The 26,314-nt window shown below is 41.2% G+C and overlaps 1 protein-coding gene across 7 annotated transcripts in view; it reads left to right on the top strand.

The window, feature by feature from the left end:
- The window catches only part of PHACTR1 (phosphatase and actin regulator 1), a 502,764-nt gene that overhangs the window by 235,722 nt on the left and 240,728 nt on the right, over window positions 1-26,314 (top strand). For 2 of the 7 annotated variants that reach the window (XM_079147311.1, XM_079147313.1), the window contains exon 1: window positions 20,761-21,249. The exons of 4 other annotated variants lie outside the window; for them this stretch is intronic. In XM_079147311.1, the coding sequence (XP_079003437.1) occupies window positions 20,997-21,249 (253 nt within the window). In that variant the 5' untranslated portion in view covers window positions 20,761-20,996. One more of the 7 variants, XM_079147316.1, reaches the window with a different exon arrangement.

The following is a 26,314-nucleotide window of genomic DNA, read 5'->3' on the forward strand; positions in this document are numbered from 1 at the left end:
AGAAAAACCATCTTCTGCAGGTCTCTGGATTGCATTTAAAACGCTCCCTTCTTTGATCCCTAGCATACACCCCGACCCCATGCGCATACACATCCCTTCTGCTGCTTGATTTATTCTTGTCTGACCAAGATTTGTCCTACATCTTTTTCTTCCTTGGACAAAAACAAAAACAAAAAAAACTGTAAGTGAAGAACTCAAACTCCCTGATCAGCATTTTGCTGCCATATGGAGCTGGCTGGCCTCTAAGGAATAAGCTGGAATTGGATGACAAGGCACATTAAGAATAGAGGCCAGCACTCTTATGGAGAGCTCCAGGACGGAATGGGCTCTGTTTAATGAGATTAAGCTATAATGTCTTTTTGTTGGAGTGGGTGAAGAATCACATGCACAATATTTTCTGTACACACTTTATTTAAAGCTTGATCAGGATTTCAGATAATGAAAATATCAAGTACTTAATGCAATAAGCCTACAAATTTTGAATCAGACTGTGTGACCCAACTTCATTATGTCATTGAAGTGCTGTTTCTGTGCCTTTGAAAAAAATATTAGGAAAGGTCTTTCAAAATCCTAATTAGTATCTGCAGTCTTCTTTTTCTTTTCTTTTTATGGTGCTGGGGATTGAATTTGGAGCCTCGTACCTGCCAGGTGACTGCTCTACCCCGAGCCACATCTCCAGACCTAGCAGCTGCTCTTTTCTCGCACCCACTAGCACGGATTGTTATTTACCATGTTCAGAAGGTAAACAGCTGGTTAAAGTAAGAGAAGGAGAAGGATGTCCAGGTTAATTAAAGACCAGACCTCTCTCTCCTTCCTCCAAACCCTCCCCCAAATCCCCCAGAGATAGATCTTAAAGGAGAAACTCAGAATACCTTCCTTTTGTAATCTAAACAAATTGAACATGAAGTCGCCTGGATTTTTAAGAAATTGAAGATCTACAACGATGTTAATGAAATTGTCAAAAAGCTTCTTGCCTCGTTTCAATGTGTTGCATAACTAGGTAGCCAGAGGCTATTCATAGCATCTGAGTGCTATTCTTAGGTCTCCATACGGTTTTAATCATTCAAACAAACTTTCAAATGGTGAGGAAGAAAACTAGCGGAAGATGGGGTCAGGCCCCCTCGACATCTCCTCAGCATCTCTCTCTCATCCTCTTTGTCCTCCGACACGTCGTCTCTTCCCCGTGACTTAGACACACTCTGCATCATGTTGCAAGTGACAGATGGCAGGGAACTTCTTCGTAGATGTCAGATCCACCTAAATTCAGTTCATTCATTCATCAAATATTTACCGAGCTCCTGTCGATGACAGGCCAGGTGCTGCTCTAGAGCCTGGGAAAGCAGAGGGAAGACAGAAGTGATGGTGGCAAAGGAGTTCTTGCCTTTGAGATGCTCATGGACCATGTGGGGGAGAAACATGTAAAGAAATAACCAGAAGAACCCTCAGCAGCAGAGAGGACTAAAGCGACATTGCTGGAGGGTACCTCACCTACATAGACTCTCAAAATACAGCGGGTTTCACCCTCAGTGCCCCCTTCCAGGACAAGAGGTGGGGTCTGGGGCCTGCTAAGGCCATGAGCCAAGACCCTCCTTAAGGGAAACCTCCTCAAGGAACTACCCCCTGATCAACTTGTAAGTGGGGAAACAACACAGAACAGAAACTTTGCCTGTAAGGACTGGCAGGCTCAAAGGCCTTAAGCCCTGGGGGTAGAGGTCTGGGTAGAGGCAGGAAGGGCCCTGGGAACAGGTGACACTGGAAGCCTGTGGGATTCCAATTCCTGGGAGAGGACTCAGGAATTCCAGGGCTAGAAGTGAAGACAAGACACTGGAATCACCAGGACATTGATAGAAGCAAATTGAAAGTTACCGATAATGAAAGAGCATATTAGATATATTCCATGCTTGTATAATTAGATCCAAAGGGATCCTACTGTTATGTATAACTAAAAGGAACCAGCGAAAAAAGAAAAAGAAGGAGCATCCCATTGAGCATGAACTCATAATGAGAAAAATGCATATCAAGGGGAGAAACAGACCACAGTAAGGAGAGTCGGCAGATATGACAGAAGAAAAACTAGAAATAAGAGAAAAATCTAAAAATTACTACCTAATATATGTGCTTACAGTAAAAAAAAGGAATTAATAATAGAGTAGGGTTTTCTATTATTATTAATAATAGAAAAATAGAAAAGAAGAGGCCACCATGAAAAACAATAACTAAGTAAAGATAGACAAGAAAAAGAAAGAAACAAAACATCTAGAAATAAAAAAACACAGTCTTCGAAATTAAATTGCTTGGATTAATGAACAGAATGGACACAATCAAAGAGAAAATTAATAAATTGGAAGATCTAAGGAGATCACTCAAAATGAAGCCAAGAGAAATAAGAAAATGAATAACAGGCTCTATAATGGAATATGGAATATAATAGCAATAATGGTATCTGACACTCAAGTTCTTCTGTGTACCAAACACTGTTGCTGTTTCTGGATTTTAATCCAGTCGAGCCTTGTCATGACCCACTGAGTACTAGCACCAGTTTTACAGAAAGAAAACTCATGTGTAGAGAAGTCAGGAGATAGGACATAGGTCTAGGGAGGGAACTGAGAAAATTGTTCCTTCTTTCCCCTGAACTTCTCCATGGCTCTATTTTGCCAGCCCCACCTGTGGACCCCTGTGGTGTCTCTTTCCCTGTCTCTCTCTCAACACCCCCTTGCCTCCTGCACTCCTTTGGCTTGCTGGGAAGCAGTAACCAGTGCAGTTGCATTATTTTTATCACTCTTGGGGCACTGGCCTCGCGCCTTTGGAATAAATCTTTAGTAGTTGGTGCCTCAAGGCCTACTTCTGCCAAATGAGGCAAAGCTACTTCTCTGTCGCTTCCTCAGGAGATGGGAGTTTTTTCCTGCTTGGCGGGGTGAAATTTGAAAGTGCCTGGATTTAAACACACAAGCACAGCTCAGGAATGAGGAAGGAGGCGTGGCTGCGTGAGGGTTGTAATGAACACCTGTTTCTACCTGGTGTAGAAAAAAAAAAAAAAAGTGTTAGAGATTTGTTTAAAGAAGTCTCAGAAAAATAATTTTAAAATTAGTTTTAAATTAATTTTTTTTAATTATTTTTTATTTTTTACAGATCTCATTTTGACTCATAAATGGGGTACATCTTTTCATTTCTATGGTTGTACACAATGTAGATTCACACCATTTGTGTAATCATATATGTACATAGGGTAATGATGTCTGTCTCAGTCCACCATTTTTCATATCCACACCCCCTCTTTCTATCATTTCCCTCTATATAATTGAAAGTTCCTCCATTCTTCTCTCACCCCTCACTCCCCCAACCCCATTATATATCATCATCCATTTATCAGGGAAAACATTCGGCCTTTGTTTTTTTGGAATTGACTTAATTTCACTTAGCATGATATTCTCCAATTCCATCCATTTATCTGCAAATGCCATAATATTATTCTTCTTTATGGTTTAATAATATTCCATTGTGTATATATACCACAGTTTCTTTGTCCATTCATCTGTTGAAGGGCATCTAGGTTGTTTCCACAATCTAGCTATTATGAATTAAGGTGCTATAAACATTGATGTGGCTGCGTCACTGTAGTATGCTGATTTTAAGTCCTGTGGGTATAAACCAAGGAGTGGGATAACTGGGTCAAATGGTGGGCCCATTCCAAGTTTTCAGAAAAATAATTTTAAGTCATTATTATTAAATCCAGGAAACATGAAAAGTTGTTTTGAATGGGAAGTATCATCATAGAATTCCAGTGAACCATTTTAGCAAAGTCAAAATAATAGACACATGGAATGTTGAACAAAAATATGATATAAAAATGGAAGAGGGAAAGGGAAGCAGGAAGGTGTAACTCAATCCTACTGTAATATATAGTTAGTAAGTAATACTGTAAATTAGTGAATTAAGAGAATGGTAGGAGCACACTATTTGGAAACTTGGAGATGAATACCATAAAGAATAGCTCAAAAAGAAAGAAAGAGGTGGAAAACAGTAATCGCTGAGGAAGTCAGGGATGGGAGACTACTGTGTTTAGCACTAATTAAAGTTTCTAAGTACTTACATAGTTTCTTGGATAATAACCATTAACTATATAAACACTGATGCCAGTAAGCTCAGGCAGACTGAGTTTGCTGTTGATGGTCCTCACAAAATGAACTAGTCACATATTTGTAAAGAAAGGATGACCTAAGAAGAAAAGAGTGAGATTCAAGGGGCAGATGTCAAGCTGAGGAAGATGTTCGTAAAGGCTAAATAAAAATTTTATATGATGGATTTGTTTTCCTAAAAGAGGAATTATGCTAGAATTTAAAGCAGGGCTATGATCATGTGAAGAGAGAGTGGGTAAAATAGATCCGAGCATCCCAGGGTTGTTGAGAATCTAGCCAGGCGTATTAAGACCAACACATGTTAAAGCTTTAATGACTACTGAAAACAGAAAGAAAACACATCCCTTCCAAACCAGAGGAAGGCAAAGAAAGAGAAGTAAAGAATACTCTATCAATCAGAGCCCAAGAGGAACAAAGGCAATAGAAACAAAAATAATATGTTACAAGGGGGTCACAATAATTGTAAATAGATTAAATCTTTCAGCTCAAAGTCAGAGGGAAAAGACGATGCACCAATAAAACAATAGCAAATATTAACCAAAGAAAACTAGCACACCAGTTTACTCTCACGTAAAGTGGATGTTAAAGTTAATGGTCTCATTAAAGATAAGGAAAATTGTTAATGATAGTCATTAATGCTTAACGATAATGATTAATACTTAATGATTATCATTAATACTTAATGATAAGGAGAATCTTTCATAGGAAGATATAAAAATCTAACAGAATAGCCTCCAAATATAAAACATGCCAATGATAAGAATTACAAGGAAAAATTATGTATCCTAAATGGGTTCTTTTTTTTTTCAAAATATTTTTCTCAGCAATGGGTAGCTCCGTAATTTAAGTATTGTGGAATTGGAACAACTCATCTGAACCAGTTTTCTTTTTTTAAATATTTTTTCGTTGTAGATGGACATAATACCTTTGTTTTATTTATTTATTTTTATGTGGTACTGAGGATCGAACCCAGTGCCTCACGCATGCTCTACCACTGAACCACCACCCCAGCCCCCTAACATGTTTTCCTTAATGTGTACATTCAAAAATCAAAAACTACATATTATTTTAATACATGGGCCATTTAAAAATTAATTCCAAGCTAGATCATAAAAATTCAACAGTTTCCAAACATTAATACTATACAAAATGTCTTTTCTAAAGGGAAATAATGACATCATTCAGTACTAAAATATTGATGAAAATATGTTTAGAATTAAACACCTAATAAATGTATATATCACAATAAATTATAATTAAATTATGAAAGATTTAGAACTAAATGATAATTTGCAAGTACTTAAAAATACATGGGATTTGCAAGTGGTGTTTAAGGGAAATTTATAACTTTAAATAGATAAACTATATTAGGAAATAATTAATATTTACTATTCATGAGCCACACAATCAACTCAAGAAATAAAAAAACAAAACAGTAACACTAACACAGGCACTGAAGAAAGAAAATATGTAAATAAGAGAAGAACTTAATGGGAAGGAAATCCAAGATTATAATAGAAGACTGCAAAAAAGAAAATAAAATCTAATGTTTAAAAAATATTAATAAAATAGGCAGATCTCTGGCAAAATTCATTAAGAACCTGACAGGAAAAGGTACATATAAAGAATTGAGGGTCCTGCTTAACAGGTAATTTTTAAACATTTTAAGGAAATATGATCTTTATGGAAGTCAATTTGAACAAATAAAATTGAGACTTTTCTAGATAAACTACAAATTTCCAGTATTGACTGAAGCAACAGTAGAAAACTGAAATCTTTGTAGTCAGTGAAATCTTTGAACCCACAATTAAAAAAAAAAAAAAAAAAAACCAAAACTCTGCCAATTAAAAATCACTGGGTGCCAAAAAGTTTTGCTGGTGAATTTTAATAAACATACAAGAAGCATCACCCTTATGCGTTGGGTGTGGTGATTCATGCCTGTAATCCCAGCTACCGGGGAGGTTAAGGCAGGAGGATTGCAAGTTTGAGGCCAGCCTCAGCAACTTAGGAAGAACCTGGCTCAAAAAAAAATTTTAAAAGAGCTGGGTGTGTGGCTCAGTGGAAGAGCAGCCCTGGGTTCAATCTCTAGTGTCCCCCCTCCAAAAAAAAGAAAAAGAAATAATTACCCTTAAATTACATAGTATTCTTAGAGACAAAATATGTGGCCTCTCTCTTATCTATATTGTTCAAGAAAGATGAGGGTAGTAGATCCTTTTTTAAAACTCAAGTACCATATGAGAGAGAAAATTTATAGATCAATCTAACTAATGAACATAGATGTAAAAAAACTGTACATATGTTTTCAACCAAAGCCCACAAGATATTTAAAAGAAAATACCATGACCAATTAGAATAATTCTAATTCTTAGTTGGCTTAACCAAGAAAGTATATTTAGGATTTTACTACATTAATACAGCATAGAGGGGAAAAACTCAATAATTATCTTAATAGATACATAAAATATGTTAAATATAACTCAGTTGACATGAGAAAAGAGCTTTATAAATCAAAGAGGAAGGAATGTGCTATTCAATAAAGGGACCCAGGAAAAAATGACTCTCCATAGTATAAAAACTAAAATAGTCATTTTTAACTCACCTCATAATTTTAAAAAATTGGATGGATTAATGGTAAATATTGGATGGATTATTGATATGTATACTTTTAAAAGGAAATGTAGGTGAAGATTGTATAACCTCATCATAAGAAAGAATTTCTTTGAAAGTCAGAAACTTAAGAAATTAACCATATAGACATTTGCTAGTTTGACTTTTTTTAAAAAAAATTATTTTATATGACAAAGAACTCATAATAAAAGTATTAATAAAGGGCTTATCCTAAACGCAGAGCTTATAAACATTTGTTACAAGAAGAAAAAGGAATCTATGCAAAACATTGAGAAAAACAAAAAAAACCCAGGAAACAAATGGACAAAAACATAAAAAAGCAATTTGCCAAAGGAGAAATCTTAATAGGGAATCAGAATATAGCAATTAAATCACCCAGGATACCAAAAAAAATTAAAATATTGGTAATGCCAAGTGATGAAGAGATGGAAAGGAACTTTTCATACCCTGGTGCTAATCAACAATAACTCTGGGAGACCACTTTCCATAACTAGGTAAGCTAGAGATGTGCATGTCGTGTGATAGAGTTGTTCCAATTCCACTTATATCCTTTGGAGAAACTATTGCACAGAGTACAAAGGAGAATTTATCAGGCTCCTCACTGTAGGATTGTTTGTAATTGCCAAATTTGGATACCAACTAAATAACCCTGCATAAGAGTTATTAAAAAAAGAAAAAAAGCAAGCTGTGGTCTAATCATATATTGGAATACTAATACAGCAGGAAATATGAATGAAGTGAATTTACATGAAGCTTACATGAATCAAAATGCAATTATCTTAAAATCTAGTGTTAAGTTAAATGGGGAAGGTTACAAAATGATTCTTAAAACGTGATACTGTTTATGTGCATTTGAAACCCACAAAGCAATATTAAGCTAATGCTTGCAAATGCACACATATGTAGGAAAAGTACAAAGACTACAGATGGGTCACACAAACACCAGCTTCAGGACAGTAAGTAAGTGCCTCTTGGAAAGCACGTGGAACAGGGAAGATAGGTGATCTTTGTCTGCATCTGTAATTTGTATTCATTTATGTTCTTCTTAAAGCTCTAAAGCCATCAAGATGCAATGTTAATATTTTAAAATCTAAATGCACATGTGGGTAGGACTGCATTCTCCGTCTTTTTCTTGTCTTTAAAATATTTCATAAAGAAAAGCTTAAATGCATACAGGGTGTTACAGTCAATGTTGCAATTAATGCAGGCAGTATGTTCCAAGAGGACACCTAGGACTGAACAGGTAGCTGTCTGCCAAAGCATGCTGAGGAGCCTTCCCACATGTCATGCTTAATGCTGTGATACAGTGAAGGAGAAAAAGGATCCCAGGGGCGGTGAGGAGATGGCATGCTGGAAGCCACAGCAAGGCGTGATGTCACTGGGGAACTGAGTCCCCTGGAGGAGGCTTCCATGAAATGGTAGGAGGTACCAAGGTGGTGAAAGATGCAGTGACAGAGGAAGAGGATTAAGCCTGTCTTGGCTGTCGCTCAAGACTGGATGTCTCAGAAAGGTTAAATGGCTGTTGCCAGCTCTCATTCTGTCCAGCGTGTCACTTTGCACTCCACACCATCAGGTCTTTCTCACGACACACTTCCAATAGGTGCCATTTAACATCTGTGACAGGCAAAGAATTGTGTTTCTGGAAAGAGCTAAACAATCGCCTCCTGGTCCAGTACCCTCTTTCTATCAATCAAAAAATGTATTGATCATTTTGAGGGGGAACCCCTCTAACAGTTTTTAATCTTTGTAATCCAGGTTAACTTGCATTGGTTTTCCAGAAGAATGGTTCCTCAGGAAAGGTTTATGAAGGAATCAAGGGCAGACTTTCTCAGGGAAAATGTTTCCTGGTAGAAAATTCTATGAAAATCATATTGAGGTGCATATGGACAGGTGCTAAATATATTATAAATGATGTTGGTACATCTTTATGGAAATGAATAATAGAAGAAGTCTATTAATTCACATTTCTTAAGAATGAGATGGGGGTGCTCTCTTAGCCCACGCCCAAACTTAAGGAAGGAATTAGAAGGAGCTCAGCTGTGTGTTCAGATGAAGGAGCGGTCATAGGGCTGAGGGTTCAAGCCCATGTGATGGGAGGAAAGGGTGACCTTGGAAGGAGGACGGCTTGCACAGGAGGACAGTGATCTGGGCTGCACTGTTGAATTTCCCAACATGGCTCTACATTCCAAATCGATTTGATTCATCACCCTGCCCAGCACCACCTGCAGTTGCCGATAAACATAATCATCTTTTTCAAGGTTTCTCTGTAATGTTCTGAAATACGGTTTCCCCCACAAAAGGACACTCTCTCTCTCTCTCTCTCTCTCTCTCCTCACTCTCTCTCTCTCCTCTCTCTCTCTCTCTCCTCCCTCTCTCTCTCTCTCACTCTCTCTCTCTCCTCTCTCTCTCTCTCTCTCTCTCTCTCTCTCTCTCCTCTCTCTCTCTCTCACTCTCTCCTCTCTCTCTCTCTCTCTCTCTCTCTCTCTCCTCTCTGACACCATTCTACCTTTCAACAGAATCTGGCATCCTAGGAAGTAGAATTCAGGCTGGGGATATATCTCAGTGGCAGAATGCTTGCCCAGCATCTGTGGGTTTGAGCCCCAACACTACAAAAAAGGAGAACAAGAGTGAAATCCAACCAGAAGGGTATCCCCACTTTGGAGGAGGACTCTTGTCTCCTGTCTTCTCACTTTGATTTCCTGGTCCTCCATGTCTTCCTTTAGGAGCCGTGATGTAATCATATACATTAGCCCTGGGTAGACCAGTTGTCCATGAAGGATTCTTCTCCCCTCCCCCTGCCCCAGTCTGTAAGGTGGTCGTAAGTGTAGCTGTCAGCCCAGGTGACACTGACAGGTGCCCAATGTGAAGGTATTATGGATAGTAGTATTAATCTACATTCAAATGGATCTGGAGTTGAAGAGGAGGGTTTTACTCTGGTGATCACTGTTCTAGAAGCGCTGTGCAGTTCCTGCCTGTATTAAATACATACTGGTATTTACAACATCCCTGACTGTACATTTGCAGGTAACAGACCCTCTCCTTCCTTGGCCATCCATCTTTTTCCTCTTTTATGCAGTTTTGAGCTAAAGTCGTTTTGGAGAATACAGTGACACATTGCTCATCACCTTTAGCAAACAATTCAGCATGTCAGGTAAAGACAAAGCTGTCAGCTGTATTAGCTCAGTGGTTCAGTGTCTCTCCTGACCTGGCAGGATGCCACCGTATGCTACAAAGCATTATATGCAATTAAATGCACTTCCTTTTTTTGTTGTTAGCAGTTACAAATATTTACTTACAGAAAAGCAGCCCAACACTCTTTTTTCTTAGAGTTTTTTAAAATTAGTTCATTATAGTCATGTAATGTTGGGGTTCATTTTGACATAATTATACAAGCATGGAATATTATTTGTGCCAATTCCGCTGTTAATCCTCTTTCCCTCCCCTTTTTTCTCCCCCTGTTCCCTTTTTTCTATTCTATTGATTTTTCTTCTATTTATTAATAGTTTCTCAAAATTAGTTCAGCTCCCTTTTTAGTCCATGCAGAAATCTCTCTTTCTCTCATTATTAAGACTTTAATGAAACTTGGGGAAAATTTTAAGCAGACATTATTTGCTATGATTCTCCTGTGTCTCCTGCATTATCCTCATGCTTTAAAGCACAGGGATGCAAGTCACAAAGCCTGTCTCTTTTGGAAAATGTACTTTAAGTTGAAGCAGTGTCAGTAACTGTTGGATAGTGTGCACTGTCTCACACCAAGCTTAGCACTGCCAATGCCCACCTTGGGGGCTCATGCTAAATGAATGTAATGATTGGTAATAGTTCCCACCTGTGCACAAAATGTTCTCAAAAAACTCACAGCTAAATGTGTGCCATTTAAGAAAAATTAGAAGACCCTAATATGCAAATGTGCTAATAGGTGTGAATGGGCTCATGAATATATTGTTGGGAAAGCTTTCGGTGTGAGTCTTGTAAGTCACGTGCGTAAGTGCTTTAAGGACAGCATGCAAGAGCTGTGACTTCTGCATACCAGGCTCAGGGTGTTGAGCAATGTCTGGGCCTTTCCTTATAAGCAAACAGGAGTGTTATGTTTTTAAGATTGGGATTGTGATGAGTTAATTAAAGGGCTTCTTTGCCTTTAAAAGAAATGACAGCTTTGGGAGGCAGGAGACTGGGAGGGTGTGGTTTGCCCTCTTGCAGTCAGGGGACCTCAACCGAGTGGGCTCCAGGTCTCCCTGGAATATTGCCAATTTGGGGAAAGGACGAGAAAGGGAACTTCCCAGGTTTAACACTTTTGCAAGATTTCCTTTAAACAGCTTCTACACTGGAATTGGCAAAGTGTAAAGACATGTTGATCAATGTCAATACAGTCAGAATGTTTCTTTCATTTTTATCATAACTTACACTTTCTAAGGATCTTTATCTTCTTTATCAATTTCCTTTTTTTTGGACAGGCTTTGGCCTTGAATTCTTGGGCTTAAGCAAACCTCTTGCCTCAGCCTGAGAATGGACAAGCTGGGACAACACAGGGTGCATAGTTCCACCCCTTTGGTCCTTTTTGTTGATTCTTTTATAAAATAAATGATAAGATTTGGGGTAGAAAGATTATTCATTTCAGCACTTCAAAAAAAAATCTATAAAATGAAAAATTAGATTTATATCCAGTGTAAGCAAGTAGATTTATTTTAACAAATATCACAGCCTTGCTCTTCATCTTTAGAAAGTCCTTGAGAATTTTCTGCTAGGCTAGCTTGGAAAGATATCTCTGCCTTCACTGTGGCCTCTTTCCTGTGTGCAAGTTCTTGGATCCTTCTTGGGTGGAGGTGGACATGTCTGCCCTGAATGCACTTCATACCTGGGCTCTGCTGCGTCCACTTGGGGCAGTTTTTTTGCAATTTTGTCTCTGTGGCTTCTTCTCTGTGAGGTGGTGGTCAGACACCTCAAAGCTTAGAATGATCTTGAGGATTAAATGATAAAATTCTTAGTTAAAGCTGTAAAGTTCTTGCAACGTACATAATGTAACATTTAATTTTACTATCTATTGAGCACATTTGCTATTATTCAAATGTATTTTATAAATGAACATATAATGAATATGTTTAGTTTTTTCTTAGTGCAAAGCCCAGCGGAATTTCTCAAATACCCAGGAAGCTCACTGAATAACACATCTCTCCCCATCTCCCCGTTCCCTTCACAGTGCCCTGTTTCCCGTAAGCTTGTCACTGTCACCCTGAATCAGTGCTGTAACTATTGTCGTCATTTGTTTGGATACAATATGCATGACAGAGGAAAGGCTCTTTTGAAATATAATTTATCAAAATAAATATCATTTCTCTCCAGCCTGACTCCTCTGCTGTTTAAAAAAAACAAAAAACCATTTGGAAGCTCACCAGATCACAGGCCCCCGGAGCTTTGGGAAGAGGATGCAACCTAGCTGTTAGAAGCAGAGCTGTTCCTCTGATCATTCGCTTCACAAGTCTTAGGGCACCTTTTAATGTTTTCCTCAGTGAATTAGACCCTCTTATTTGGAAGATGTCATTTTGCATGTCACCCTTTCATGTACCTCTCTTAAAATCTTAAATATCCCCACCACTGGCTGCCCAGAGTGGCATGCACACCCAGTTCAGTTTTGGTGTAAATGAGGTCCTTACACTTAGAAAAAGGGCCAATCTCGGTGGCTTGTCAATGTGACATTGTCCTGTTGCCTTATTGCACCTGCTCAGGACCAGCAATTATAATTCTGTCCTAATGGCCTGTTCTCATGAGCTGGCCATAATCTTTTGTCCAGTAGTCCTGAGAGGCTCACCCCACCTTAGACACAACCCCACCCCTGAAAGGATCACACTGGTGAGTGTACAACTGCAGCCTGTTTTAAAGACTGAAAGGGTAGGAATCTGCCAATATAGATAATAGATAAGAAACTGTGCATCCTATTTTTATCCCTGTCCCCTTTACCACCAGCAGCTTTGCTCCATGTGGCAGCCAAGGTTTTTGTGTCCTGTGCCTGTATTCTGATAACCTTTTTTGGTTGTGTTTTATGATGCCATATGCTTCTGTCCTAAAATAGTGCTGAGGGTCCTCTGATGGAAAACACCTACCGGCTCTCTGGATGTCAGGGGATGTTTGGGGAAGGCAAGGTGTGCGTGGCTGTTAAACATATTTCAGCTCCTATTTCTGCTTGGCAAGATGCTTATTTGTGGCACCTGGAAAAAGTATTGAATCCCATTGAGTTGCTGTTTCCTGAAGTGTGAAAGGAAAATAGTAATTCCATCTTAGGGTGTTGGTATGATGATTAAATAAGGTCTTGCACATGCACACACATACACACACATGTACATCATTGCTGTGTTCATCCTGATAGGATAGATTATCCTGCAGTAAAAACAACTCCAAAATTTCAATAGCTTGTAACAATACAAGTTTGTTTCTCATTAGTATGACCATTGTTATGGCTCTTGTTTTAGTCAGCTTTCTGTTACTGTGACAAAACACTTGAGATAAGTAATATGGAATGGGTGTATGTTGGCTCACAGCTTTAAAGGTTTCAGTCCATGGTTGCTTAGCCCTGTTACTTTGGGCCTGTGGTGAGACCATGTGGCAGAGGAGGCTTCACTCCTCCCAGTGGCCAGGAAGTGTGGAAGGAAAGGGAGGGCCCCTGGCCAGAGTCCTGATATCCCCTTCACGGGTACGCCCTCAATGACCTCACTTCCTTCCACCAGGCCCCGTCTCTCAAAGGTTCCCTTACCTGCTAATAGCACCACCTTGGAACAAAGCCTCGAACACACAGGACTTTGGGGGACATTCAAAATTCTATCAGCTCATCACCACCTCAGTCCAGGATCCCAGTGGAAGCAACAGCCACCATCTTGAACTTTAGCTCCTCACTTATAGGTTGGAACGGGTGACCTGGCTCTGCTCACCTACGGGGGAATTTCTCTTTACAAACTGCAGTCCTATTTTGTACCTCAAGACAGTACATCAGACATATTTGGAGAACAGTAGTAATGTCCACAATATTTATTTTATAAAAATAAGATCTAGGTATAGTCAGTTCTCTGAATTTTAATTTTTCATTTAATAATATATTGTGGAAATTCTTCCAAGACAACTTGTTTATATTCAGCTCATTATTTTTAGTGACACCATGCTGTAAATATACCACAATGTATGCAGTCATTTCTTTACTGGTGGCTTCATTAATTTATTTTATTGCAATATAAACACATTTAATAGCACCTCTGTTTTGGTGCTTTTATTTCCACAAAATAAATAATTGGAAGTGTTTAAATCTAAAATGAAAGGAAGACAGGAAGAAAGAAAGAAAGAAAAAAAGAAAGAAAGAAGAAAGAAAGAGAAAGAAAGAAAGAAAGAAAGAAAGAAAGAAAGAAAGAAAGAAAGAAAGAAAGAAAGAAAGAAATTAAGAAATTAAGCTCGGTTCTAAAAAGGAAACATAAGGTATAAGTCTTTTTAAAAATAGGATTTATAATTTGGAGCAAAGTAGAACAAAACTAAATACTTTGTAACAACTGCAATTCTCACTTATTAATCTTTGACAATTTTGATCGCCTACCTCATCTGTCCTGTTTTTCCCCAAACAAGAGCAGCCATAGCTGATACCAATTTGTTAAACTTAGAAGGAGGACCTTCCTTGGATATTGTTAATAAGGACTTTAAAAAGGCTGCAACATCTTGCAGAAAATTTCCCACTTGACTTGATCTTTTTTTCTGTCACAGTTGCAAAAATGACATTTGCTTTGACAACACGGCTTGTCCTGGGGAAGATCCTATCATTTGGGCTCAAGAGCTAGGCTGTTCCAGTGCACTTCTCATCTGGGTAATTGAGAAAGATAAAGAAGCCTTTCAAAATAATGCTGCAATCAAGGAACTACAGGAAGCCAGCTCCTGGTGGTTCTCCCTTTGAGGGACCTCTTTCTCCAACTCTTTTGTCTAAATGAATCTAATCTCCTCTCTTATCCTGTTGCTGTCTGCTGGGTGTTTGCAGAGTAATTTGCACAGAACAGTCCCTTAGTAAGCATAATTGTCATGAGCCTAGAAGTGAATTTTCTTTCTATTCAAAGTTTTAGGGGGAAAATCTTTCAACTGAAAGAAACAACAAACAAGCAAAAAAAAAAAAAAAAAAAAAAAAACACAAAAATGAAAAAAAAAATACACCACTTAGATGTTTCAACTCTATTTTTAAAATCCCCAGTTCTAAAAGCAGACATTTGAACTATTTCTGCATACCTGCTATCCTCAGACTTCTCCCTGGAGGTCACACCAGAATGGGAAAAGTAAAGTCAAAGTGTGTTGTTTTAGGCTCCAAAACATAGGTTGAAGAAAAATGCAGAGATAGAAAACCTTTCTTGTGGGAGAATAAAAGCATGTATGGCTTCTTTCTAAGCTTTATCTACAGAATTGACATACAAAATATTTAATAACTGGACTTGCATGAGTCACAAAGGACATTGAACCAATTAGAAGAGCTGCCAGTCATAAACAATCCATGCAGCTGGGCCAGCACACCAGGACTCAAGATGAGCTCCACTTGCACATCACTGAATTGCCTGCAGAATTTTTGCCAGCCTCCCACATTAAGTCCTGGTCATATCTCCTTACTCAGAATATAAATGTATCGTCCAGAAGTCCCCCTTACTTGTCGCTTCTCTTTGCCCAGTGTTAGTGACTGGTGGTCAACCACAGGCCAAAAATATTAAATGGAAAATTCCACAAACAATTCCTACTTTTGAAATTGCATGCCATTCTGAATAGCATGATGAACTCCTATGCCATCTTGCTGTGTCCTACACTGGACAGGACTCATCCCTTGGTCCAGTGTATCCGTGTTGTATATGCTACCTGCCCTGTGGTCTTTTAGCAGTTGATCTGTCTGTCAGATCAGCTGATTCAGTATCATGGTTCTTGTGTTCAGATAATCCTTATTTTACATAGTGATTGTCCCAAAGGACAAGAGTACTGATGTTGGCAATTTGTATATGCAAAAAAAAAGGAAAGAAAGAAAAGAAAAGAAAAATGCTGTTAAGTGCTTACATTAAGTGAAAAAGTAAGGAAAGAAAATGATCCTGTGCTGAACTTACAGAGTTCTACAGTAAGAAGAAAGTGTAGTATACGTATGGTTCCGTATACTCTGCAGGTTCAGGCATCCACTGACAGTTTTGGAAGGTATCCCTGGTGGGAAGAAGTGAACTGCTATACTACCTCCGAGGCGATCTGGGAGCTGTATCTCCACGGAATGACAGCCTGCTTCCATTCCATTCCACACTCTCATTCCATTATCTGCCAAAACAACAGAATACATACCACCAACATCATATTACACACACACACACACTCTCAGACTCACACAATCACACCCGCACAACTGCAGCACTACACATGAGAAGCAGTTTTTCACCGTTTTCTTAATTTCCACTTTGTAGATTCCCTTACAGTTCTGCTTTTAACAACAGTGCCCATTTATATCAAACCTGGAAAGAGCTAGATGCTATTCTTATATTAGGATCATAATAGAGTGTTCATGTTCAGAGAGTGGCTTACTAGGGCTGATTAACAAACGGTCACAACAAAGTTGGGGGCTTGAAGCAACCAATCTCTTATTGTCTCACAGTTCTGGAAGCCGGAAGTCTAAGTGTCAAGTGATGCCTTCAGAGGTTCTTGGGGAGATTCCGCTCCTGGCCTTCTTCCAGCTTCTGGTGACCGTTGGCATTGCCTGGGCTGCGTCACTCCAGTCTCTGAGTCCCACTTCACATGCTGCCGCCTCTTTTTTTTCTGTGTCTCTCCCAGTATCTTTTATACGAACACTTGCTGTCAGATGCAGGGACCACCCAGATAATCTGGGATGATCTCCTCATTTTAAAATCCTTAATTACATCTGCAAAGACCCTTTTTCTAAATGAGGTCACATTCACATGTTCCAAAGATTTGACATTCAATCTGCTGCAGAGAGGATAGGAACAAGAAAGGAGGCGCAGAAACAGGAGGAAAATGGAATGGATAACTGGAGTTTAAATTTCAAAAAATTTAAACGGAGGGGAAAAAAAGGATTTTTAAAAAACATTTTCTTACCTCCACTAGGTATAAGTCATTTTTATCTAGGTCCATCTCTCTGAACGGGTCCATTGCTTTGTCCCGTGTTGACCTTAATAGGTTGTATTTCCCACTTTTTCATAAGAGTTCAAGAACTTCATCAGGATTTCCAAATCTCTATCCTTAATTTTGATTATGTCTCTTTTAAGCTAAGAATTATTGGGTTCAAAATGAATCACACGCTGCTTCTTACATTCAGCTTTTGGGGATTTCAAGGTCCACAGCGTCTTCACGTCACTCTGATGGTGGGATCTTCTGGGAAGTCCAGTTTTCAGTCACTGCCTTGCTGGATGTCACAGGTACTTCCAGACCAGTGGCTGCCTGCCCTGGACCAACTCCAACCCCACCACAGTCTCCTCCTTGTCTAGGAGCTTGTGTTCTGCCCGCCCTGGCCACCACCGCGGCCTTCCTTCTGCCCCAGTTGCTACAGATCCACTTTCCGAGGGAATTCCTCCACGAGCTCCCTCTTTTCCACATTAATCACCGCAGAACTCCCTTTGACGTGGCCTCCACTCTACACATGGAGAATGATTAAATGCATTGTTCTCCACAGCTTCCTGTTATGAACTTGCACACATTTTCAGTTTGGTGTGTTCTGTTATTCTTCTATGCCCTTTCATTGAGTGCACCCTCTTTCCCATTAATTTTAAGTGCCAAGAGATCAGGAGTCCTATTTATGATTTACTTTGGAACCAAAACATGCATTCCTCTGGTAGGCAATTAATAACAATTATTGGGCTGATTCCTAGGGAGATTCCAAACTAGGGTGTGCTTCTCAAGCCTCAGTGTGCATCCAGATCACCTGGAGTCCTTGTGAAAGTTCAGATTCTGAGGCAGAGCTTGAAATCTGCATTTCTAATAAGCTACCAGGTCACTGAGATCTGCTGGCCCCTGGGATCACTTTTAAAGTAACAAGGCTCAGATCAAATAAGTTTCCAGGAGGTTATCTCCAGGTTAAGTGTATCCTGAAGACAGGATGAAGAGACTGGCATGCAGCTCAGAGACACTGAGAGTGATAACAGGATTCCTCCCACCCCCATTTAAATCATCTAGGTAAGAATTCCGTGCAAGCTACGCAGGCTTGGTGTTGAGTTGCGAAGTGTACTGGCTCTCCTTCCCTTTAATATTTTCTCCTTTCCTTTTCAAAATGAAAATAAGAGCCTATAATTTTTTTTCTGGAACACTATAGGATGACCAGTTTTCTTACATTATCAACTTGGGAAGGTAACTATCAACAATAGCAATCACATTCAGCCATAATTGCAAGGTTCATAAGTTTGTCTGATGGAAGGAGACAAAGGACATCTCTAGGCATCGAGAACTATGAGGGAATTATAATAGTGGACATCAGAAGAAGGCTTCACTGAGGTGGCATTCAGTGGCCAGAGAAGGTCAAAATAAAATGCTGGACATGAGTCACATGTACCCCGAAGCTGGTTGAGGCAAGGTGCTTCCTGAAGCCACCAGGTGCAGCCACCACCTTCCAAACTGCCACCAGTGCTAGGGCACATTGCAGCTTGGTCCCTTCTCTACCCACCTGCCATAACGGAAGGCAGCACTTTTCTGCTTCTGAAACTTCATCTATGTCCCCGAATTCAGCCCAAGTCGCCATAACGCATACATCTTCTAAGACCACCATGTTTTAAGAGAAGTTTCCATGATGATGGAAATGTTCTATCAGCTTCCCCAGTGAATACATGTGGCTCCAGATGCTTGTGGCTACTGAGCACTTGAATTGGGTCCAGTGCAGTGAATTTGAATTTTATTGAATTGGAATTAACTTAAATGTACCTAGGGCAAGTGGGTACCCCATTGGACATCACTGCTTAGAGGTTGTAAACCCAGGGAGTACAGTTGAGGTAGACGGTGCACCAAACAAGAAACATAGCTCTCCAAGGCCTTTTACACACTTAACTTGTGAATAAGGAGCGCATATACTTCAGGGCATATCCTTCGATATCTGAGTCTGAGCTGGCGGCTGTGTGGTTTGCTGGTGGTTTGCTGTGCTACAATCACAGTACCACTGGGCCACTTAAGATAGGGACACACAGAGCCCTTAAGTTTGGCTTAGGATACAGCGAGTGAATAAAAGATTGCTTTGGGCTTGGTTGTTTTAATAAGGCCAGATGGGGTTCATGCAGGTCTTGTGTTCTGACCTCTGGGGCAGAGAGTAAAGTGGCTTTCCACTTTACTGGTAATTTTAAAAAGACAGTTCTGAAAAGATGTAATATGCTGTCAATACATAGACTCCTCTTTTCCAAAGGGTGTTAGGTGATGCAGTGTATTAGAAAAAGAGAATGACAAATGTTTGCCCATGACAGTGCAATACCTGCCCAGTATTACAAGTGGATCCTTGGTCACTTCTAAGATAAGGCTTATAATTAGCCAGGGACCCAGGGATAAGAATTGGGCATGAGCAGGTTTAGTGGCATTTATCTGTGACTAGTCTGACTTGTGATCCAGGGAGAAGGAAGAGGTTACTGAAGCCCTTGGTGGACAGGCAGGGAAAGGGATCTAATTAATGAGGGCACAACTCAAACACTTGCCTTCCTCTTCTGTCCCTGACATCTCCTCTGATGCAGACAATGGCAACTGGATCCCTGACTTTCCTAACAACCAAGTGAAAGTGAAACTCTTACCATGCTGATTTGGACAGAATGTTTTGTAGATGAGAAGAAATGTAAATGACAGAATGGTAGAATTGAACATGCAGAAGAATATTATAATACAGTAATTTAACCTTCCTAGTAGATGTTGACTCTTTTACCTGTGAGGTGAACTGTCCATGTCAGATTTTCCCAGTTAGAAGAGAGACTAGCAATGACCTGCCTTTTGCAGAAGTTCCAGTTCCAGGAAATTGTGAATTAGCTCTTCAGAAGTTCCTGGAAATGAGTGGTAGTGATAGTAGGTTCTTTAACCGACACTATTTTGGTAGATTGGAAAAGAGGGCAAGATTGTGGCCCAGAGAGAATGCAGTGCAATGGGAAGAAAACAAGTTTGCAGTCACACACCTGGCTGTGAACACGTTTCTCAGTTTATGCTTTGCATCGGAATGAACTGGGCAGCTTGAAAAGCTACAGATTCCTGGACCCCTCATGGACCCACTAAATCAAAATCCCAGAACTTCGGGCCCCAAAATCTCTAAATTTGTTGAACAGAGCACTCAAGGGGATTGTGGTGTGGGGTTTTCTCTAAAAGGTGATTGACCACCGACTCAGGAAGGTTGAGTGAATTGGTGGTTATTGGATGTATCGTGATTTAAAACGAAAAACGAAATAAGTCAAGGTTCAATTACTTGTAGCTGTTATTGCTGCTAAGCCATGGATTTGTCTTCTTTAAGACACTGCCCTCTCTTGCAAAATCTCTGTAGATGTCACTTGCCTTGCTAAGTCTTATTCACTCTGCTAGGACATCTGGAGGATTCCGAACAATTAACGAGTGTCCCAAAGTTGCAAGTTGTTGTTTTTGAGCCTGGATAGTGTTAATGATCCTGGTGTAAGGTCCCCTTTATTCCGGGGGAGTGGGGTGCATTTCGGCTGGAGGTGAAAACATCAATTATCCATTAACAGGTTGTCTGCTCCCGGGAAAGTCAGGGGACAGGGATGGGCCCCACCAGAGGATGGTAATTTGTTCTGGCCCGAGAATCGCTTCCACCCCAGGGCTCTGGGCGCAGCTGCCTTGTGTGTGGTACATCTTGCTTTCATTTGGCAGCGTTTAGGCTTGAAGAAGGGGGTGGGGGTGCTGGCACTCTGCCCTGGCGCTCAAGAGTGGCGGTAGCTGCAAAGCCAGCAGGCTCCGAATTGCTGGGGCCGAGATTACCTAGGGGTGGGGCGGCCAGAGGAGGATGTGCACGTGAGACCCCGAGCGTGGAGCGAGTGGAGCGCCTCAGGTAGGACCGAGGAGCGCCTTCCGCAGTCCCTCCTCGGGCCTCGGGATTTGGATTGGCTCGGGCAGCGAGGTCGGCGAGGTCAAGACCCCTTCGGCGCCTTTCCCGAGCCGCCCCGCCGCGGTGGCGTTGGTGTCGCGCGGCGGGGGCGGGGCGGAGCGGGGGCATGCTGACCCGGCGGAGGGGCGCGAGCGGCAGCGCGCGGGGGCCCGAGCAGCGCCCGGCCCGGGGCTCCCGGGGGCCGGATGGCGGAGCCCACGCGCGCCGCGAAGCCGGGGAGGTTTGCGCTCCGCTCGCCGCGCTGCAGGGAGGGCGCGGTGCCAGGCGCGAGCGCCGAGAAACCCAAAAAGAAAGCTTTTTATTTGCTGAGAATGAAGCCCCTGAAGGAGCCCGCCCCCAACAACAACAACAACGTGTCCTTTGTGATCCACTGTCAACTAGGCAAGGAGATCAAACACATTTGCAGCAACTGCAGCCGGGGGGAGGACGCCCGGGACGGTGAGTGCCGGGGCCCGTCGGGGCGGTGGCGGTGGCGGGAGGTGGCACTGCCGGTCCCCAGTTTGGGCGCAGCGGGAGTCTGCTGCCTGGAGAACTGCGGGGACATCCGCCCTCTACCCAGGCATGACACCCGCCCGCCTGGCACTTTGCAGAGTGCCATCCAAAGCCAATCCGGCTCTCAGCCCTGCGTCTCCCACGGATGTGTATGCTCCTCAAAATGAGGGTTTTGAAGCAGTTAAAGGAGCAACTCTGGGATTTTTATACAGGAAGATGGGGTGTACGGGGGATTTGTCTGCAGCAACATTATTCACTTAAAAAAAAAATGTGACACCTGCTTTCCCCCTCCGTGGGCTCCTTAACTGTTTCCCCATCTTTGCGTTGTGATCGGCTGTAGCATTTGCTGGGCTGCATTACGGTCGTGGGCTTCCTTGGGGTGGGTTCACTTGGGAGAGGTGACTTGGCCTTGGCCACCGTGGCGCCCAGCGCCCTAGAGACTTGTGGAGTTGTGGAATGATGTCTGTTCAGAGTAAAATATGGCTGTGGTTTTTGGAGTGCTGCTGGTCCCTCTTGGAATGAAGCCTAATGGCCAAATGTGGGGAGGTGGGGGAGGGGGCGAGCAGCAGCATCTTCTAGGTGAGCCTGGGCGTGTGCAAGCCAAAGAGCTCCCCCAAATCCCGTGTGAAGCAAGGCAGCGAAGGGGTGCTGGGCTGCTAGCAACTCTGGGTAGAGGGAGCCAGGAAAGGGGAACAGCTGGCGCGAGCAGGCAGAGAAGCCTCTGCAGATGTGGACGCGCCCTCTGTGGCGGTGCATTCGCGGGAGCCTCCAGGCTGTTCCCCAGCAGCTCCCAGAGCAGACTCCAGGGCCACTGAAGGTCACAGAAAAGTTTTAGACAGCAGATTTTACCGGGAGAGCATTAGCTGCCGCCAGCCTGAAGCTCATCTTCTTTCTTGATAAGCACACCTGCTTGGGCAGGCAGATTTTCCTCTCAGCCAGGCGGTTTCCCTTGTTCCCTTTGGAAGAACAAATATTACTTAGGATTCCTCCAGTTCTTTGTAGACCTCAGAAGTGCAGAGTAATGAAGTGACTGGCTTGGCTAATGTCTTTTCAAAATGAGAGTCGTTCTAGCGCAATTATAGTTTTCTTTGATTAAACTGCAAGAGAGGCTGTGAAGCACTGGCCAGAGACTGGGGAGAGGAAAACAGGGACCAGGCTGGAGGAAGGCGGACAGGAACACTAGCTACTCCTGTTTATTTGGGGGAGAGGTATTGGTTTCCGAGAAGCACACGCTTACTTGCACATGTTTGATTCTTAGGATTGCTGTAGAAGCTGAGGACACCAGAACCTGAGAATGCAAACAGATTTATCAGATGATCCGAGCCAGACCTCTCCCATAGAGTGCAACAGAGCACAGGATGCAAGCCAAGATGCTTATTAAGTGTCAGTCACTGTGTTGATTGAACTGCACCCCAAATAGGCTACTTCCCCAACCTTAGGAGTTTATTTAATAAATTAGTATCTCTAAATACTGCTACAGTAAGGAAAGACCTATGTGTACACTCAAGGATGTATGTCTCTATGTCTCTATGAACCCATCACTGGTAAATGCATGGTGTATGGCAGGTGTATATTTTAACATACAGCACATATTTCTTCTTATAACATGTAGCTTCAAACACTTCAGCCATCTATGGATGTTTATTTATACCTGATAGGATTAAAGTATTTAATTTCAAGAGAACCATATACAGAAAAGACTGTAGTGTTGTAGTGCCAAATTCTTGCCTAAGTCTACACTGTTCACCCTCCTACCAAATGTGTGGTATGCTCATTTACTAATGGAAATAGTGTATGGTCAGTTTAATCCTCTTTTCTTTTTGCCAGAACCCAAAGCAGCACCACCCAATGCAAAAGGGAAAGAAGTTCAAAGTTGTAGTGAGGGGCCACTCCACTAGATAAATTCTCTAGAAGCAATTTGAAATTTGAGTCTTTTTTTTTTTTTTTTTTTGTATGTCCAGAACACCAGCTGTTTTAAAGGAAATGAATGGTCAGGTTTGCAACAATGCAAACAGATTTCCCCAACATACCCGTTGGGTAGGACTCACTGAAGGAAGATGTTTCTTAAGGTGGGGTGCACCTCTGTTGTGTCCATACCCCAAATGTGCCTGGTTTCTCATTCACCACTGAGGAGGTCATTTAGTGACAGTGGTCTAAGTTTCTGGTCTCAATGGAAATCACTAGAAATTTTATGGTCACTGAACTTCCTCCATTCTTAGCTTCTTTTCATATCAAATGTCAGCTTTGTAAAACGTATTTGAAGAACATGTAAATACTTTCCATTTAAAAATAATTTATAACTAAATGTGTTCAGGTGACATAGAATTAACACTGAAAGAAAAATTAATTCTGGCCAGTTGAGCAGCATGCGAAAGGAGAAATTACATTTTAGCAATTATCTCTTTTACGCAAGTGTTTAAAAAAAGTACTTGGTATCCATGAACTAATACTACAGATGTTTTGTTGACTTTTCAGAGTAATTCTCTTTTTAAAAGAAGCTGGAGGGTACGACTCACCACCCATTAATGGCCAAGAGAGTTTGTGTTTCTGTTCCTCTTGGCCATTTGGGTTCAACACTGGAGTTATTTTTAGATGAGGAAACAAGTTTTTGTAAAATTTCAATGCTAAAGGCCATGGAGCCAGTACAGGATAAAACCGAATAATAGTGTTTCCCACAGTGCCACCAAGTTGATTTAAAGAAAAAAAAAAAAAATGACATTGTGTCTTTGACCTACACCAGATGTAGAAAATTAAGTATTTGATGTGTGCTCATACCTGTGTGTATGTGCGTATGTTGTATACATGTATGTCTCAATAAGCTAAGTTTATTAAGGTAAGGAATTAGAAAGAATCGTAATTTCCTGGGATATTTATTTCATTTTTATTACTCCTTTACTTAGTGGATAGAGAGTCTACCTAGTAGGAATAGAGGGAAATAAATTCATAGCTAAATGGAAGTTACATATACTATAAAGCTATAAAAAAAAACTAAGTCATCACCAAAATTCTGTATTAGAAGTGAATAGGAGAATATGATTTAATTTGCAAATGGATAAATAGCAAGTTTAGAGGAAAATCTAGAAAGCAATGTATTTCTGTATATAATTTCATACACATTTTCTATTCTCATTTGATTCCTTTCAAGGATAATAGTGAAGAATTACTTTAGGAAACACAGATTCATTAATAATTAACATGTGGGCTAGAGGTGTATCTCCATGGTAGAATGCATGCTTAGTATGCTTGAGGCCCTGGGTTTGATCTCCAGCAACACACACGCATACATATACTCGTTATCATTATAAAAATGTAAGCTCAACAGAAATAAAACATTTTAACAGTTTTTAGAAATATTTGGGAGTTTTTCTACTGTGACATTTAACAAATAATAAAATAGTGCATTGAGAGACAGGCATATTGATCGTAACTGTGGCCCCAGGGCCTTTTACATGTGATTGATCAATAGTTCAAGGATGTGTTCATGTCTTTTAAATACTGATTGCTGTTCTGTAAACATTCACATACAGATTCCCAAATCCACTCATGGGCTGGATACATCTCCAAGTTTTGTTTTAGGGATTAGAAATATTTAACACGTTCCTAGTGGGTTCCTATATGAACTTCTGTAACAAGGGCAGTTTGTCGTGGTACCTCTCTGTCAAGCTGACTGGAGGAGTCTTTCAGCAGGACGGCGTTTTAGGGGACAATGCCTCGCGAGTGTCCAAGGGTCACATCCCTCTTCTGCAGGCAAGAAATGTGGGGAGCATCAGGGATCCCCCCAGGTCAGACCACCACCTGGTGTCAGGGCTGCCAGTAGAACTGACCTTGAAGAGGGAAGCCATTTCCAGAGCTGGATCCTGGAACCCCTGCCTGTTTTTACATAAAGCCTCTTCCACTTGCTAGCTGAGTAGCTTTGATAGATCCTAATGTTATTTACTGCATGGAGTCATGAGGATTAAATGAGATAATTGGTACGAAGCACTTAGCATGGTGCCTGGCAGGCAAAGGTGCTTAAGGAATATTAGCTGCGATTGCTATCATTTGCATTGTTGCCGCCAAGTTCTCTTTGGCCTTGGGTTTTTCCCTTGCTGTACCACCCTGCTGGGCCCCTTCTGTAATTAAATTACTTGGGTTGGGTCCAAGATGAAAGCACCCAATTCTTCTGTATATCTCGCAGTTAAGATACATATTCTTAGGTTCTAGGTGGAAGAACTTACATATGTACCTGAATGTATAATGAGAAAGCATTTTTTCATCAGTTGAATCCCCAAAGCAGACAAATTGAGGTCTAGCTGTCTCCCAGGGAGGAAGACACAGTAAGGAAGAGAGATGCAGAGGACTTAGGGTCTGGGGTACAGGTCTGTCCGTGGTAGAGCCCAGCATGTGCAAGGCCTGGGTTCTATCAGCACCACAGACAAGTAAATAAATAAACAAAAGAGAGGTTAGAAGAATGTTAGAGAGTAGAGGAATTGTCATCAAGATTGACTCTGAATTTTAATGAGTATCCTCCACAGCTGAACTGTCACCCAGTTCTCCTGCATCTGTTGGTAAAGTTAGCAGCCTGTGTGTGCAGGTCCCCCTTAGCTTAGGGACATGAAGCAGCTGTTACTTTTAGGAGTTTGGACTTTAGTACCAACAGCAAGAAGCACTGAACTGGATGACCAGAGGAAGCTGTTATCTGTTTGAGGAAGGCAGGAGGGCCTCCAGGGGAGGGCACATTAGTACCAGGAGGAGTATTCCAGGTAAAAGAGGAAGGGCATTTCAGGAAGGGAAAGAAATACAAAAATGGCTGGAACCATTGTGCCCAGGAAGAGGGTAGGATATGTGCGATGTGGCGGAAAATGACGTGTTACTCTGGAACACTTGATGGAGCGATTCCATTATTTTTCAGCAAGTCTATTTGTAAACCATTTTTGATGTGCTAAGCACTGAGAAAATAAAATCAATAAGACAGAATCATAGAGGGAGATTAAAAGTCAGACACATACATGCACAGAAGTTTGAAGAAAAT

Source organism: Sciurus vulgaris, assembly GCF_902686455.1.
Source record: "Sciurus vulgaris genome assembly, chromosome: 7".
Classification (NCBI taxonomy): domain Eukaryota; kingdom Metazoa; phylum Chordata; class Mammalia; order Rodentia; family Sciuridae; genus Sciurus; species Sciurus vulgaris.